At 36.4% G+C, this 17,434-nt stretch overlaps 1 protein-coding gene across 1 annotated transcript in view; it reads left to right on the plus strand.

The window, feature by feature from the left end:
- LOC148943396 (regulator of G protein signaling 9-binding protein-like) overlaps positions 1-12,710 on the plus strand; it is a 77,698-nt gene extending 64,988 nt beyond the window's left edge. The window contains exon 7 of the mRNA XM_089101477.1: positions 12,201-12,710. Within this exon, the coding sequence (XP_088957603.1) occupies positions 12,201-12,323 (123 nt within the window). The 3' untranslated portion in view covers positions 12,324-12,710. The remainder of the gene's footprint in view (positions 1-12,200) is intronic.
- Positions 12,711-17,434: the final 4,724 nt, after the last annotated feature.

Consider the following 17,434-nt stretch of genomic DNA (forward strand, 5'->3'; position numbering starts at 1 on the left):
AACTTTAGAAAGCGTTGTGGGGGAACCTAGACTTCCCGCTTCACCAATATTTTCATAAACATCTTTTAAAACTTCAACCATTTTGAACGCAAACACTTAGTGTAGTGTCCACTCTCCTTTTGCACTCTGGAGGGTGAATCAATACGTCGTCGCTTTTGACTAGCAGCCCCTGGTGTTATAAAATCATTGCTGCTGCTGCTGCTGCTAGTATTTTCCAATATTGAATCATCTTCTTCTTTTTTAAATGGTGTTGTTGTTGTTGGAGGACTATATTCTCTTAGTCTCTTTAGAATTTGCTTATTGCCAATAAGACTTTTGGGGAAATTTGATGCATTTAGAAATGTGTATAGATTATTGTCAAATGATAAAAGTCCTTTATGATTCATAAATATATCACTAACTAAATCAACTGTAATGTGAACTTTCTCCTGAATAATAATTCGTTTCCCTGCGCTATCGATTTGAACTTGATGATGATCATTACTTTCCAATATGAGATATACTACTACTCTTTTACACTGTTCGCGAAAGGTCACTGGAAATAGGTTTTCAATTGATGTCACTATGGAGTTCAATTCTTTCTCCTTTGATTGCAGCTGAATCTTGAGGAGATGTTTCCTGTTTAGAGGGATCTGTGACGGTGACGGGTCTCTCACGATAAGGTCTATGTTTGTCCACACGTTGCAATGCATCTTGAAGTAAAACTAGCTTTTTATCATCGGCAATATTTTCATCATTAATGAATTTGCTTAGATTGTCTTCAGAATGTTCAATGGGCGAGAGGACAAGTTCAAATGGCGTCAATTTATAGGGTTTAGCCATCTAGAGAAAACTATTTACAAGTCCTGCGATTATTGGCAGTACAATTGTAAAAAAGCTACTGCCTGCTTGAAGTAGACGTTTTCTTTTAAAATTGTTTCCTTTGTTTTTACAAGTCAAGGCACGTACAGTGAAACAATGTTGCTTTCTTACACCTTCTGGCAAGTGTACATTGCCCTCAGTTAAATTTAAACAAAGTTCAGAGATTAGATAAATGAAATCATTGTCAAAACCATGTTTGAGTATAGCCTTCCTGAGTGGAAGTTTTGAAGTGCCTAAAACGGAAAATAAATGCCGTTTTTCGTGTAGTTTCTTCAGTGTCATGATGGTAACTAATAGCTTATCTACTGTTCACTGGAAGATATACAGTAATTTCTTTTTCAAAAATATCTGTGACTACACGTAGATCCTCGGGTGTATTCTGATTAAGATCTAGCAAAATGCACTCGTAGGGCTTATTTGTCGCCTGAGCGTACGCTGACAGCAGAAATTTTGAAGCACTTTGATATATTGCTTATTGAGAGTTAGAATCACGAACAGCTCGGTAGATGATATTGATGGTGCGATTCAAAGCAAGGGTTCTAATAAATTTGCTCTGATGAAACAGATTGTGTAGAACTAGGGTTAGGGAAATGTGTTCATGATGAGAGCGACCGGTAAACGGTTGTAGCATTTCCTGTGAGAACTGTTCAATTGATTCAGCCAAATCATCAATGATCAGCCACGAGTTTGGTTCAATACTATTGAAAACATCAAGTCCCCGTATGAATTGTATTGGAATGGATGTGGTATTAGCTTTTATTTGATCGTAGGATCCCCGCCAAATACTGTAGCAATTATAAATTTTCTTTGGTGTTTCCAAAAATATTTTTTTTACATTTTAATGATTTTTGCTAAAAGTGTCGTTTTCCCAGACATTGATGGGCCACAAAGAAACGATCTGAATGGTGTTTTAAATTGATACATACTGCTGCTGTTGACAACAGTCAGACTAAAACTAACTGTAAACCATACTTGTCCAATGAATAAATAATAAATTTCCGATAGATCTATCTTCGTTAAAAAGAACAACAAAAACAATATTTCATTCATATATTAACATCAACACTTTTCTGTACAGCATGAATAGCACACACACTATTTGTACAGCATTTATTAACAACAGCACTTTTCTGTACAGCAACAGTAGCACACAGTATTTGTTCAACAAGAACAACAACAGTATTTTTCATTAATTGACAAAAACACTTTTTTTTACAGCAAGAACAACAATATTTATTAGCAAGAGCACTATTGCACAACAACAAAATTTTTCATTTATTGACAAAAACACTTTTCTGTACAGCAAGAACAACAGCATTTATTAACAACAACAATATTTGTACAAAAACATTTTTCATTTATTGACAAAAACACATTTTGTACAGCACACACTATTTGTACAACAGCAATAGTGCACATGTTTTTGTACAACTTAAAATAGCACAGACTATTGTACAACAACATTTTTTCACTTAAAAAACAACTTACAACAATAAAAAAAGCAGCAGAGTTGAACACTATGAATTTAAAAATGAGAATACACCCCCCCCTCCGGAACCAAAGGTGAGGCCGGGGCCGAAGGCCGGCCCAGGGCAGGAGCCACGGGCCGAAGGCTGCCCGCGGGCGGGACCCCCCCCCCCCTCCCCCCGGGGTCACGTGGAAAAACTGTATACAATAGCCGTTACTTCATTTGAGCATTTATGTTAATTGCGTAAGGTTAGGTTGTACTATTTGAGCATTTAAGTTAATTTATGGATATGCTGGCTCCATAGAAAAAAAAATGTGGACCACAATTTGCTTTAAGGTTTAGGTTAGGTTAGGTTAATTTATCCAGACGAAGTTGGTTGCGATAGTCTACACATTCAACCCGGTCTGAAATTCGATTGGCACTTGACAACTATATACACAGGTTCTGTAGACACCCATGTTGAAATTATTTTTTACAAAATGTGTAGGCACATTTTTACACGCTTGTTTTACATCTTTGTCGTGGGTTTCTGCACAATAAACTTTAGGATCGGGGAACAACCCATTGGATATTAAATCACTCCCCGTCTCTGATTTTAACATTAGTAGCTGATTTGGCCGTTGACGTTTCACCAATATAGGTTAGAGGGACGCATTCCAGTTAGTGAAATCCATCCGCGAGCTGATGTGCAACCCTTTTTCTAAATCATTTAATAAATCCCCGGTTTTACTTTTGACAGTAGAGAATCTGTATCCCCATAATAAACTTGAACTTCCCCTTCCCTTGGCCATTGTACCTTGCACAAATTGTAAAAAAAAGGACAACATGAGCTTTTTGGAAATTTCCAGTACTGGACTACCTCCCACTATATTCTTGTTCAGTACAACATTTCTCTTTTTCCTATGTAGAAGAACCATGTTCGATTCTTGGGGGCAGGTTACGACGTCACAACGGGATCTGTTCCGTACGCTTTCACACATTTTGCCAAACACTGAATTTAAAATGAGCTTGTACATTTCCTTTTCTACTTTACTTTTGGCCTGGGAGTGTTTACCGACAAAGTTGTCGATAAACGTCTTCAAATAGGGTTTCTGACTGAATAGCAGGACCCTATGTATTTTTGTGATCTTGAAACCATTGTTCACCATCCATCGCAAAAGCACATGGTGAACAACGATATTCTGTTTAGAGTTTAGGTCCGCAATCAGTTTCTGCTTGGAGGGGGTCCAGTGCATGCCCATATCATCAACCAAAGATTGATTGTATGGGCTCAGCGATTCCTTGGTCACTGGTCGATTGAAACAAGGGAATACAAAATCCTTGACAGAATCGTGAAGATCCAATGGTATGTGCCGGTCAAATTCAAAGAACCATCCTTGTGTCACATTGTCCTCGACGTGTGAATGTCGGGGATCTCACAAAGATTCTCAAGCCATTTATAGATTCCACACGGCAAAGAGTAATGGGACATTGCCGAGGGGTATAATGAGCTCATGTCAAGGAAAACTGCATTTGACTTTACACCAGTCTATTGTCCACTTGGATCTTTTGTTAAAACGCGATCCCCATGAAAAACATACCCCCCCAATCGATCTTTCTACAAAAAGGTGTTGATCCACATCAGTGATCAACCCTATTTCCTCCCTACTAATTTTTAAAATCAAGTTCATCACCAAATATGGTGTGGAAAAATAATAACCTATATCTAATCCAAACTCTGAATAGATTTGGTCTGTGTTCTTACAGACTATATCTAAAAGAGTTAAAACGCCACTGGTTAAGCAGAGTCTACAGTAATCCCACCCATTTTTACAATTACCCTTATCCCGAACCCTCTCGGCAAATTGATATTCCTCGGCAGTGCATTCACTACTGGTAAGTGAATTATAGAAAGCTTCAATTGCAGGTAGTTTCACCTCGCTTATCTGAGCGCCAGAACAGTAATAGTCGTATGCATTCACGCCTTTACAGATCAGTAGGTCATACATTTCACTGTCTGGAAAGTGCTGTTTAAGCTGAGGAAAACTATCAAAATTGTCGCTTTTCTGCACTTGAATCAATTGACTCAAAGCCTTTGGGAAAAAAGTAAATGAATCTAAAAACCAGATTTTATTCCAACACGTATGCCCATTTCAACTCGAGAAGCACCAGCTTCTCAGCTGATTTTGGGATAATTTTGTAGATAAATGAATTATTTACCCATGGAATATCTACTCCCCCTCCCTCCCTGTGCATACGTGCCAAAGCCGGTAAAATAATTTTAAGTCATAATTTGAATTGTGAATGAAAACCGGTATAAAAACCTGCTGACTTACATTCACACTACACGATTGATGTGCTACACCACGAAAATTATTCCCCCCTGTTGATATTCCCTGCCACAAGTGATTATGGTCACGCACTTTCCCATTCCCCCCTTTTTCCCCTTATCCCCTTTCCCCTTAGTCCCCTCTTCAAATTTCCCATTACAAACCCAGCATATTTTTGATTTTTAATCGCTAGACGATCCTCTGCAGACAACAATATTGGGTAATGGGTATTTAGCAAACCAGAAATAGCTTCATTCGCAGTGAAAATTAATTTAGTTAATGCCTTGATCATGAACTCATTCTCATCCAACGTCTCGATTATTTCTCACAACTGCATTGTGTTAGAGCTGTCTCTTTGCGCGTGGGCGTAGGAAACTGCTATAGCTTGATGTTCTTTGATTAGATTCGGAAATCGATGATCGTTCACATCCACTAGCCTAGCTTCACAATCCAAAGAGACTTTAATGCTTTGGAGGAGGGTATTTTGGAAATTCTTAAATCTTAAATTGGCCTTGTCACCCGAAACTGTTTCCACTGATTGATAGTCATGCCGTCTACAATGCTTCATGTGATTCTGAATTTTGAAATCTATACAGGCATGTTGGACAGTAGAAACGTGTCCCCTTATTCTTTCCCTCCCCCAGAACTCTACTGATATTTGTAATTGGGTTAAAATGGCCAACTGCATTGGGTTCACTAGTGGTCTGTACAACAACCAAACCCAGTGCTTCACCAATTCAATTGAAGCGCCCCTTACTGGGAACAACAACCCCTCTTTATTAGAACGTGCCTCATCTTCAAATTCAGTTTCGTACTGAATTACAGTAACGCCAACACTTAAATTGGCATTAGCCGGTTCAAAAATATCAATTGATCTTAGCGTTACTGAGTATTTTCCCTCTAAACAAGAGAAATCAACAGGGCGAAAATTAGACCCCTCCTTCCAATGTACAGCCCAGTATTTTAACTTTGTCTTTGTGGCTTCATCTTTCAATGGTCGGAGAGCTGACATGAGGAAAGCGTACATGAAACATGTTTGACCTATTTCAAAATAGATTCGTTGAACGCCTTTGCAACCCTCTAAAGGATGATATTTTAAAACTGTACTCCTGTCCCTATGCCCCCCTCTTAAAATAAAATATTTTTTAAATTTACAAATATTAACACTTAAATCTTCAATAAATAGAACTACGGAACCACTCCCATTTTCATTATAATTTTCGAGATGCGTAATAATGTGGTCTACCCATTGCATAAAAACTGTTTCATAATTTTCTAAATTTGGATAAACCTCTAGCATCACGGTGTGCACAAAATGATAATAAACTTCACTTTTACCGTCATTTAAATAAAATATCTTTAATACAATTGAAACCTTAATAGAGTCCCTACCCCCCCCCCCACAACTGAATCTGGTTTTCTAACAGTGCACGAATTTTATCTACATATATATGAACAATATCTATAGGGTCAAATATAAAATTCAACCCCATAAGTGAATTTAAAGGGATCCCCAAAGGTTGCAGTGTAGACGACTATGTAATTAATATCGAATTTGTTTGGTGGAATTCAGGAAGTGTTGTAAATTGTGTATTTTCACCCTCCCCCGCTTGTATTTTATCCCCCCCCCCTCCAGCCCCACTTTGTTCAATAATAGTACTGTAAGAATTTATCGAAGTCATTTCAGTTGTTTGAACTGCAACTCTGTTCATGTAATCAGTGGGGGGAGGGTTTTCAGTTAATTCACTGACAAAATCATCTAAAATTAGCATGGTATTTGGACTTAGCAATGTTAAGGCCCCCTGCTCAACTGTGCTAGGTTCTACATTGAAATAATTACTTAGAAAATCATCAATATTACAAGGTATTTCAATGGAGTTACCGATATCATGCCACTCATGGATAGGTGATGCTTCCTAAACGGCATGATACTGCGTAGACGCGTCAAAGAGCTCTTCTTCTTCAACTGATGAGGAAGAAGACAACGAATATGGAACCAATGCAATATATAAAAGAAAATAGCTTATTTTCAAAGTGTCTAAATCCCCCTATTTTTGAAATTGGATTAATATTATTTACATATGCTTAAAACACGCTTAGTAGTAATATTTGATTAATTCACTACTGTAACTACTCTATATATCCTGAAAGTTCCAACTTAATATAAGATACTTACAATCTAAAACATGAAATAGTAGGTTTTGATTTTGTTCAAACAACTCCCCCAAAAATTTCATATTAATACTCTCTATCTGCTTTGAAAAAAAAACAGTGTCTTTACTTGGTTTGAAATGGATAGCCTACCTTTTCCATGATACACAACTCATTCCGATAGAAAGTTGTTCTTATGATATATTTGTATAGGCAAGGTGAACCATTCGTTAAGAAAGCAGTTTATATTGTAAAGGATTTTGCTACTTATTATGAGCGGGTTATAGTGCCCTTTTTGGCTTCGCTAACCTAATTCAGCAGGTTGAATGCATGCAATAATTAAACAATTCAAAGAGAGAACGTTATATTTTATCGGGTTGAAAAAATGTCTTTTAATATCTCTGAAATGCTTTTACTGTGTTGAAGAATGGCGAAAAAGTTGAAAGAAATAATTAGATATTTCTATAACCAGGTAGAAACTAGAGGTAAAAACGCTTACATCTCCAAATTCTGGCTGCATTTGAGTGCCGGATAGTCCTGGGAACGCATGTCGGAGGATAAACGGGGTGGTGACACCAGTTTCTTGCGCATCCAGACCCGCAGTGTCAGTGGGATATGCAGATGCGGTAGCGATGTCACTGGCTTGGGGGGTTGGAGCAATGGGGTTCACCATCATGTGAGCAGCCATCCACTCTTTTTTCAGTTTTCTGCCAGGCTGCATTAGTGTCTGATCGGGTGAGACTTGGCCAGGCAGCGCTGGTCTGGAAGGGATGTGGGTGGCTCTTGATGGGCCAGCTATCTCCAGCCGTTGCATGGGAGTAGCGTCATTACCCTTAGCTCTCTTTCAGGAGGAGAGCATTTCTCAAAATTGTCCTAGAAAAGAAAAAAAGATTTAGTATAGAATAATGACTCCCTTTTACAGAAAAAAATTAGTGAAAGTAGGATTTTTATGGAAAGCCTCTTAAACTAATAATCATCTAAAGAGTAGATAAAATCTATGAATACGAAAATAAGAGCATTTAAATTGCCCCATCCCGTCCTCTCTGGGAAGGTGAAACATTGAAGATTTAGCTAAACCATCATTTCTCTTCATAATGGAAGTATTTGCTTTAATCAATGCCATTGGACAACAGAGCACCCCTCTCATAAGGTATAATTGTTTGCAAAAGCAAGCCTTTTCCGCTTTTAATAATAAAAGATGTATTTCGTTTAGAGTATAAGAGACAAAGGCCTAATTTTAGCAACCCTCCCCCCTAAGTTTAAGACTTTGCTTTCTAGCCTAATACTATCATAGTTAAAAAGCATAGTTTTCACCCCCCCCCCGAAAGAAAGGTATAGAAAAAAAGGAATAATATATACTCTAAAGAGCTGTTAGTATCTGCCTTTTATATAATTTCTATGTCCTAAAAATAACTCTTTTATTCATTTCCCTTTCTCAGATCGTCTAGAATTATGCGAGCCCGCAATCTTAATCCTTTCTATGTGGTGCGACCACCCTTTGTTTTTCTTAATTTAGATAAGGCGCGTGCTAAGGTTGTTTAATAAATTTCTCCTCTCATGATATAATCACATAGTTTTTGTCTGTATCACGAGTGCACCGACTCTGTTGGTTTTAAATGCATTTGAAAAGACAATTTGAGAAGCTACTTCAAATGAAAGAATTAAATGGTGATGAATGGTGGAAGGAGGGATGAGGGGTTTACATAGTGGAAAAAGAGTGTATTTTATGCTTTCTAAAGACTATAAACATCGCTTAATGGAGTTTTTTTTGGGGGGATATACCGTGAATTTGAATATGTTGGAGGGGGACTACAAAAAAATTATTTTATTTGGAAAATTCCTAAGAAAATTTAATAAACAGAACTCACATAATAAATCTGTGTAGCTAAAGCTTCCAAGTAAACAATATCCGATGTTTTCTCCATAATGTCTTGAGACGGTATGATAATTTAACCTCAACGCATGTCCATTATAAGTAAAATCTCAAGGCTGAATTGTGATGTAAGAGAAACTTACGTAAGTCCATTGACCTAGAAAGAGACACGTGATCCTGTCCCGTTAGTGGATCAATACACTTAGAATTATGTAATCAATTTCCCAGAAATCTAGTCCCCTTCGATTCAATAACATTGTCATGCTCATATTCAATGGTGTCTGTATTCAATAGGCTTAGAAACATCCCCTGATTGACCTTGAAAAAGGTGTCATTGACCCGTTAGTGGATCAATACACTTGTCTATGCGGTTAGGTACCGTTAGACTCGATTATAGATGGCAGCAGTTTTGCCCCCCCTGTGCCTTCTTACCCATCTCTACTGTTATCCTGAGTAGGGCTGATAAACCCCATGCCTTCTCGAGACCAGAACACAATTTGTGCTTTATTGAAACCAAAGTTCATTTTAATTGTTTTCACTTTTTTTACTCTCATAAATGAAAAATTATCAAAATTGTATGGAATAAATATCAGTATATGTCAATTAAACTGACAATCCAAGGTAATTTTTTTTATTTTTTTAGTTAATTGCAAATTATGTTCTGGTCTTGAGAAGGCATGGGGGTTATCAGCCCTAATCATGTTAATTTCTGCTCATTTTGAGTTTGAATCGGCTATTTGTTGTAATTTCTGTTAGTTTTGAGTTTACACTTATTTATTGATAGTGATTTGTGGTAGTTTTACGCTTAGAAGACTATTTTAGAGAGATAGATAGATAAGTGTGTTAAAGCCAAAGAATATGGCCATGAACACAAAAAGAGCAGAACTATAATAAAATTACATCGGCGATCATCATAAAAAGCACAAATATAATGAACTTATATCATCCAACATCAACCAACACCTAAATGAAACATACACTTAAAAACAAATTGCTTTAACAACATACACTTAGAAGCATACACTTCATTTGCTTTTTCTTAAGTTAATTTGATCTCAACACTCTAGTAACAAAAGAGAAATGCAATGCAATTCCTCATTCAATACTCTTTGCGAATATATTAATCATTACCGCAAGGCCGTATCCACGGGAGGGTGGGGTGTTACCCGGTTTGAACCCCCCCCCAAAATTTTTGACCGAGTCGAAAATAAGTCGAAAATTAGTAAAACAGGTAAAAATCAGTAAAATTAGTCGAAAACTGAGTCAAAAATTAGTAACCCCCCCCCGAAAAAGTAAAAAATTAGTAAACCACCCCCCCCCCCCAAAAAAAAAAATCCTGGATCCGCCCTTGCATTACCGCTTGTCTATAAAAGAACGATAAATAAGAATTATATTTGAAGTGACGTCACACTGGCTCGTAATTCCACTCAATTAAGAATTAGCTCGGAATTAGACCCCTCATTTTAAAGTTCTTGATTATATTTTTTAAATCTGATTAAGCTTTTAAAAAATTACGCTTTACTCGTTTTATTTAGCAAAATTTCCAGATACCTTGCTATTCTACAAATAAACTGAGGCGACGTACTATTTAAGACACCTGGAAGTATCAACTCATTTTTTCCAAATATCCTTTCCCTTATCGTAGAGAGCCCCTGGCACCGGCTCAAGCAATGCATTAAATAATCCTCTTTAACTCTGCAAAGCAGGCAAGTACATCTGACTTCACTGAGACATCTTTCTTTAGCATATATTTTAAATCTGGCGTTAATTGGCAGGCAGTTAGCCCTGAGTTGCAACCATAATGTCATGTATATAGCTTGTAAATTCAGCTTAAGGTAGAACTCCTGCCCGTAAACCACCTTAACATCCTTACAAAACTTTAATGTTCCTGATATATTTTTTTTTATCTCCTCGCTCCATCTCTAGTACTATCTTAATCTCATTCTCCTAATTTGTTTTTATATCCATTGGTCCTCTACCTTCATTCCAAACAAAATAAAATCCTTTTTTGTCTAAAATGTCTTTTAGTTTTAGTGGCTATGATCTGTTTTTTCTCTGCGAGAGTAAATCTTCATAAGCGGCCTTAAGTAACCTGTCACTCAGTAACTGGACGATTCTCGACTAATCATTGAGATTAGTCTGTAATTTTTTAGTGGCCAGTTACCTTGATCTCCATTTAAAAAGCTGGGAATGAGTTATTCTATACAGCCTAAACAATCTCTTAAAGTATCCTAATTGAGTACTCTCAAGCTGAGCCGCTTTCTCATGTCCCCAAATTTCTGCTCCGTAATGTCGAATGGGCATTATTCTAAAAAAAACCTTTTATGTAACAAGTTTTTTATTCCCATTACATTATTCCAGAAAATTGTAGACATCGCTGCTCTTCCCCGGTTTAACGTTTCCTTTATATGTGAAGTCCGTCTTCCATTACTTTGGAAAATATATCCAAGATACTTAATTTCATTCACAACTTGTATCTCCTCCCCCTCAAACCAAAATTTACTTTCATATTTGACTTATGTTTCTGCTCATCTTTGGCTTAATGGAGCTATTTACTTTTCTTTGAAAAACTGGCTTTGTGGACAGTGTTTTAAATTAATTTCCAAAAAAAGAGCATCAAAATTCTACTTTATACGTATTTGTCAATTTTTCATTTTTTCATCAAATTTAATTCCGCAAAATCAAATACCGTAAGGCATTTTGAAACCCATTACACAACCCTGTTATTTTGAATTTATCATTCCTTATTTAAAAATCTTAATTTTAAAATTTGTATCTACAGTAGCTTTTGTTACTTTCAATTTATTCCTGTGCTTCTTTGTACTTACTGTAAAATAAATTATTCGGCTTCAAGATTGAATCTATTTACGAAAGTTCTTTATTTCAAGTTAGCATAATTTAGCCAATTAATCAATAAATAAACCAATTGTTAACGAGGAACTAGTAAAAACATTAAGTTAGCTAAAAAGCAGCCAACCTTTTCATATAATCTACGGATATATACTGAAATTTGGGGAAGGAGTTGGGGTGTTTAGTTAGAATGCAGTTCAACTAGAAGTGACCCTAAAAAGCCATTAAATGGAAGTCTACTGAATGCAAATGCAGCTGAAGTTTCATTATTAAAGTCTTCAGTCTAGAACAGGTGACAAATTCAGCTGTTGCTGGAATTGCTATTTCGGAAAGGGAGTCTTGCACAAAGAAAACCAACCCTTATATTTTGCTTTCAGTATACCCCCCCCCCTCCTTAGAATGCCTGGATACAGTCAAATGCCAAATACAAAGTTTGCTTATTTTGTTAGTTTACATTCTTTTTTTTGCTTGTTTTTATAATACAGAAGTTATTTCTCTCTTATGAATTAACGACGATAGTAACAAAATTGTAACTTCATTATAAAATAGTCGTAACTTCACACAATTTCTAACTCCATTACAAAATTCCGAGTTCAAAGTCATTTTCAGTTTAACTACATCCTCGACCACCCCTCAACTAATTAAATACTTTCAAGCTGATTATACAATATCATTTTTTTCGTTTAAGGTTGAAGACAGTAGCATGACGCCACAACACCGCCAGTGTGTTTGCGGAGTGATGGTCGTTGCAATCAGTGTGTTCGTGTTAGCTGCAGTCCTTGGAGTGTGTATAGCTTTTATTTCAGGATGAAAGACCGCAATAAATCTCGAGTTTGAATCTCGTGTATTTTGTGATAACGCACAAAGTTTACGTCTAGAGGAAAAAAACCATTGTAGTCAAGTATTAAAAAACATTATATTATTGATTATGATTGAACTGCCGTCTAGACGATTGTTTAGCCATATAAACATTCGATTCATTCCATGTATGAGCGTACAAAAAGGCTGTATGTATTAAATAGTGTCAAAGCAGCTAATCAAAAATGCCATTATAGGTCATATAATGCATTTGCTTCTAGGCTGGAAGGCTGAAGCATTATAATGATCGTTGCTTGCTTAAGATCAGTTCAGTTAATTTATAAGTCCTATCTACCTTTTTGTGCGAAGTCTTACTTTTAATAAAAGTTTTATTCTTGTTTTTAAACATTGTTAATATATAGTATAGACAGCTTGGACTAACTTGGACTACACTTTAAATGCATGAGAAGTTGAATTTCATTACTATTTATTTTTATTATTTTTTTAAACAAAAAGCGGATTCTATAAATGGACCCCACAGCGAAGATTTGACAAGGATACATGGTCCACGTAATTGGCCAACTTGTACATTCACGAAATGTACAAAAGAAAAGGGCGTATCTTTCAAACGTTTTCAAAAATGAGTCAATCGTAAATTAATTTTAATGTTATATTAAGTTTAGTATTACCAATCAAAAGCTACGAGCCTGAGAAAATTTGTGACACTTTTGAAAATGGGGGAAACACATATTAAAATTCAAGGAATCTTAGTGAAAATCACAAAATCAGATTCAGCTTAGTAGAGAGCCCTATTGCACAAGTTTCTAGTTCACATCAGCAAAAATGTGGAATTTTGTATTTTTTTTTTTTTTTTTTTTACAGAAGAAAGATCAAGGATGTGTGTTTAATTGTTCTCTTTTTATTTTTGTTTTTCCCAGGGGTTATCGCATCGAACCAATAGTCGTAGAATGTCGACAGAAGGTTCATTCGAACGGAGATTAAAAGTTCTCGTGTCCTTTTTAAGTGATTAAAAAGATTCGAGGGCAACTAGCCCCCTTCCACGCCCTTTTCCCCCCAAATTTATCTGACCAAAATTTTGAGACCGTCATTTTGTTTAACATGGTTGAAAGATCCAATAGCTATCTTTAGGGATAACAAGACCCCCACAGTCCGTGGAAAGAGGCCTGTAAGTTAAGAAATTTGCCCATTGTTTGCATATGGCATTTGTTATTGGAAAGTGTATACGCGTTTTTTTTTGGGGGGGGGGGATTTTCTGCTTTGGGTGGGTTTCCATAGGGTGAATTTTCCGTTTTTTAGGGGGTGGGGTGGGGGGTCGACTTTTCAGAGAAAATTTTATGCTGGGAACATTTGACAGAATTCCTATTCAATTTTTGTTTTATTTGTCTTACGTTTTATTTGCCAATTCACTTTTGTATGTGGAGATGTTCCAAGGGAATTATCCGGGAGCTATTAGTAGAATGGCCTTATTGAGCCCCACGCGACACCCCTGCTGCCACCTACAACTTTTTTTAACACCATATATTGGCATAGAACCACGTGGTTTATGGTTTTTGTCAATGAGAATGAAAAAACAGGAATTTTGTCACATTTATGTATGTTTTCTTGGATGGTTATGTGTGTTGGTCGATTTATTTGATGTTTTTCATGGATGTTTAATGGTTTTTGTCAGTGAGAATGAAAAAACAGGAATTTTCTCACTTGGAAAAACAGGAATTTTCTCACATTTATGGTTGTTTTCTTGGATGGTTATGTGTGTTGTTCGATTTATTTGATGTTTTTCTCGGTTGTCAACATCAAATTATGGATGTTTTATGGTTTTTGTCAGTGAGAATGAAAAACAGGAACTTTCTCACATTTATGTCTGTTTTCATGGATGGTTATGTGTGTTGGTCAATTTATTTGATGTTTTTCATGGTTGTCAACATCAAATTATGGATGTTTTATGGTTTTTGTCAGTGAGAATTTGAAAAACAGGAACTTTCTCATATTTATGTCTGGTTTTATGGTTTTTGTCAGTGAGAATTTAAAAAACAGGAACTTTGTCACATTTAAGGATGACAACAGCAATTTATGTTCCTGTTTTATGTCTGTTCGTTGTCAGTGAGAATGGACATGCTTGACGCGAATGTTATTAGATTGTTTGGCTAGCCTGTCCTGAGAACTTGATTTACATAATCGCTAGGGGAAATTATTGATTCACGAAGGGGAGAATTAAGAAACATTATGGCTTCTTTAATCTTAGGCCTGAGGGATAAACGTTCTTTAGGTCAGAGAGAAAAATTAATATTCTATTTTTAAATAGGGCTTCATCGATCTTTAATGTCAGGAATTATAAATGACATTACTTGTTATCTTGGAATTATGCGGGAGTCTAAAGAGATAGAAATTCTATTTTTAAATACGGCTTCACGGAGCTTTAAGTCGGAGAGATAAATTGATATTCTAACGAAACCCTAATAGTTTAGATAGGAAAATTTATGAGATGAAGAGATTAACGTAGGGAAGGGTTTCATAGAAATTTGAAATGCGCTAGCGCAGAGATGACAAAAAAAAGGAACACGCTGAAATTACGTTTAGGGATTATTTGGGCGAAACCGTTTAATCCATTTTATGGGATTATTTCGGCGAAACAGTTAGAGACATTTTGAAAGAAGATTTTAGGAAAGGTTTTAGAAGAGAATTTGAGGGTGAAACTCTGTGGTCGTTATAATACACAAGTTCCATTTGAACTGTGTTGTGAGGTCCTCTACCCCAACCCCAAAGGGTTCCGATCCCCCCCCCCCACCCCGAAGGAAGCCCCCGGTACACAAAGGTCCCCCAAGCTCCCAAAGAGCCCCAGCCCCCCAAACGCCCTCCTCAGACCCTCAAAGGCCCTCCTCTGGTCCTCAAAGGGCCCCCGGACCCCCAAAGGGCCCCCCCGGACCCCAGAGGCCCTCCCGCGGTCCTCAAAGGTCCCCCGGGCCCGAGAAGTGCCGCGGGCCCGGAATGCGCCGCATGGGGATGCGCCGCAGGGGATGCGCCGCATGGGGATGCGCCGCAGGGGGATGCGCCGCGGGTCGGGGGAAGCGCCACAGGGATGCGCCGCAGGGATGCACCGCAAGGATGCGCCGCAGGGATGCGCCGCAGGGATGCGCTGCTTTTTGTTAGAGTTCTAGTTTACTTTAATTTTAGTTAAGAGTTTGATGTTTTACCTTTGAGTTTCAGTTAGAGTTCTTGTTTAGTTTTAGTTAAGAGTTTAGAGTTTTTAGCTTAGAGTTTTTGTTGAAGTTCTAGTTTAGTTTAGTTTTAGTTAATAGTTTAGAGTTTTAGCTTAGAGTCTTAGCTTATAGTTTTTGTTAGAGTTCTAGTTTATTTTAATTTTAGTTAAGAGTTTGATGTTTTACATTTGAGTTTCAGTTAGAGTTCTAGTTTAGTTTAGTTTTAGTTAAGAATTTAGAGTTTTTAGCATAGAGTCTTAGCTTTGAGTTTTTGTTGAAGTTCTAGTTTAGTTTAGTTTTAGTTAATAGTTTATAGTTTTAGCTTAGAGTCGTATCTTAGAGTTTTTGTTATTAGAGTTCTAGTTTATTTTAATTTTATTTTAGAGTTTATAGTTTTAGCTTAGTCTTATCTTATAGTTTTTTTTTTAGAGTTCTAGTTTAGTTTAATTTTATTTAAGATTTTGATTTTTTTACATTTGATTTTCAGTTAGAGTTTTAGTTTAGTTTTAGTTAAGAGTTTGGTGTTTTACCTTAGAGTCTTAGCTTAGAGTTTTAATTTGAGTTCTAGTTTAGTTTAGTTTTAGATTCGTTAGTCTAACCTGACCAGAAAAGAAAGGGAACATTTTCGATTTCGAAACAATTTTATTGAATAATTACAACAACAACATCAATAATACTATGCATATACAATTAGCGATAGAGTTTATTGTCTTCGATATGTTTCACTAATGCACTTAAAGCACATTGGAGTCTATTTTGCGGCGAAACATAATTGATCCTCCATTTTAAATTTGCTCATGGTTATCACATATCTTGCATATATTGCATCCCATTCCAGACAAAGCCGTGATCCTTTCGTGATTTCCACTGCAATGTTTGGTGCTCTTGTATTATTATCATCAACTCCACTATCAACTTCTAATAGGGTAAACATTCCACTTATCGTCATCAACATTAATATATATCCAAATGAGTAAAGTCAAACTGTTCTTCTTCTCACTGCTTTGAATTCTATTCAAAGACTAATAAAACTATAGAAAAAATTCTTTCCTTATATTCCTTCCGCCGCTAATATGTAACCAAGCCCTCTGATTGGCTGAGAAGGGGGATGTATCCACTCGCTGATTGGCTGAGAAGGAAACACGTGATCTAACTGTTTCCCGTTATCGGATCAATAAAATTCCCAATCGATTACGCAATCAAGTTCTCGGAAATTCACTTCCCCTTCGAGTCCTAGATCAATAACACTGTCCCCGTTAGAATTCAATGCGCAGGTGCAACCTTCGCCCCGGAGTTATTACACATAAAAACAACAAATAAATCGATCTTGGAAAAAGAGGTCATTGAGCGATTACGCAATCTTTCTCCCTAGGGACTCTATGACCATAATGTTTCTTAATTCCCCTTCGTGAATCAATAATTTCCCCTAGCGATTATGTAAATCAAGTTCTCAGGTCAGGTTCGCTTAAAGATCAAAGAAACCGGTTCCTTCGGAATTGGGGTATGGGGATTGAAACCCTTTGGATCGGGGTATGGCGATCGGGGCCCTTGTGTGTGTGTTAAGGTTATTTGTGTTTGTAAGTTTTTGTGTTTGTTTTTAATTTTTTTTTTTTTTTTCATTAATTGTTTTTATGTAAGTTTTTATGTGTGTGTAAGTTTTCGTTTTTGTGTGTAAGTTTTTATGTGTGTGTAATTTTTTTTGTTTGTTTTATTGTGTTTTTAATAAGTTTTTGTTTTTTTTTAAGTTTTTGTGTTTGTTTATTTTTTTTTTTTTTTAAGTTTTTATTTTTGTGTAAGTTTTTTTGTGAGTGTGTAAGTTTTTGTGTGTGAATGCAAGTTTTTTGTGCTTGTAAGGTTTTTGTGTGTTTGTAAGTTTTTGTGTGTATGTAGTGTGTGTTTAAGTTTT

Source organism: Artemia sp. Qi Xiang Cuo, chromosome 15 (assembly GCF_049724085.1).
Source record: "Artemia sp. Qi Xiang Cuo chromosome 15, ASM4972408v1, whole genome shotgun sequence".
NCBI classification, from domain to species: Eukaryota; Metazoa; Arthropoda; class Branchiopoda; order Anostraca; family Artemiidae; genus Artemia; species Artemia sp. Qi Xiang Cuo.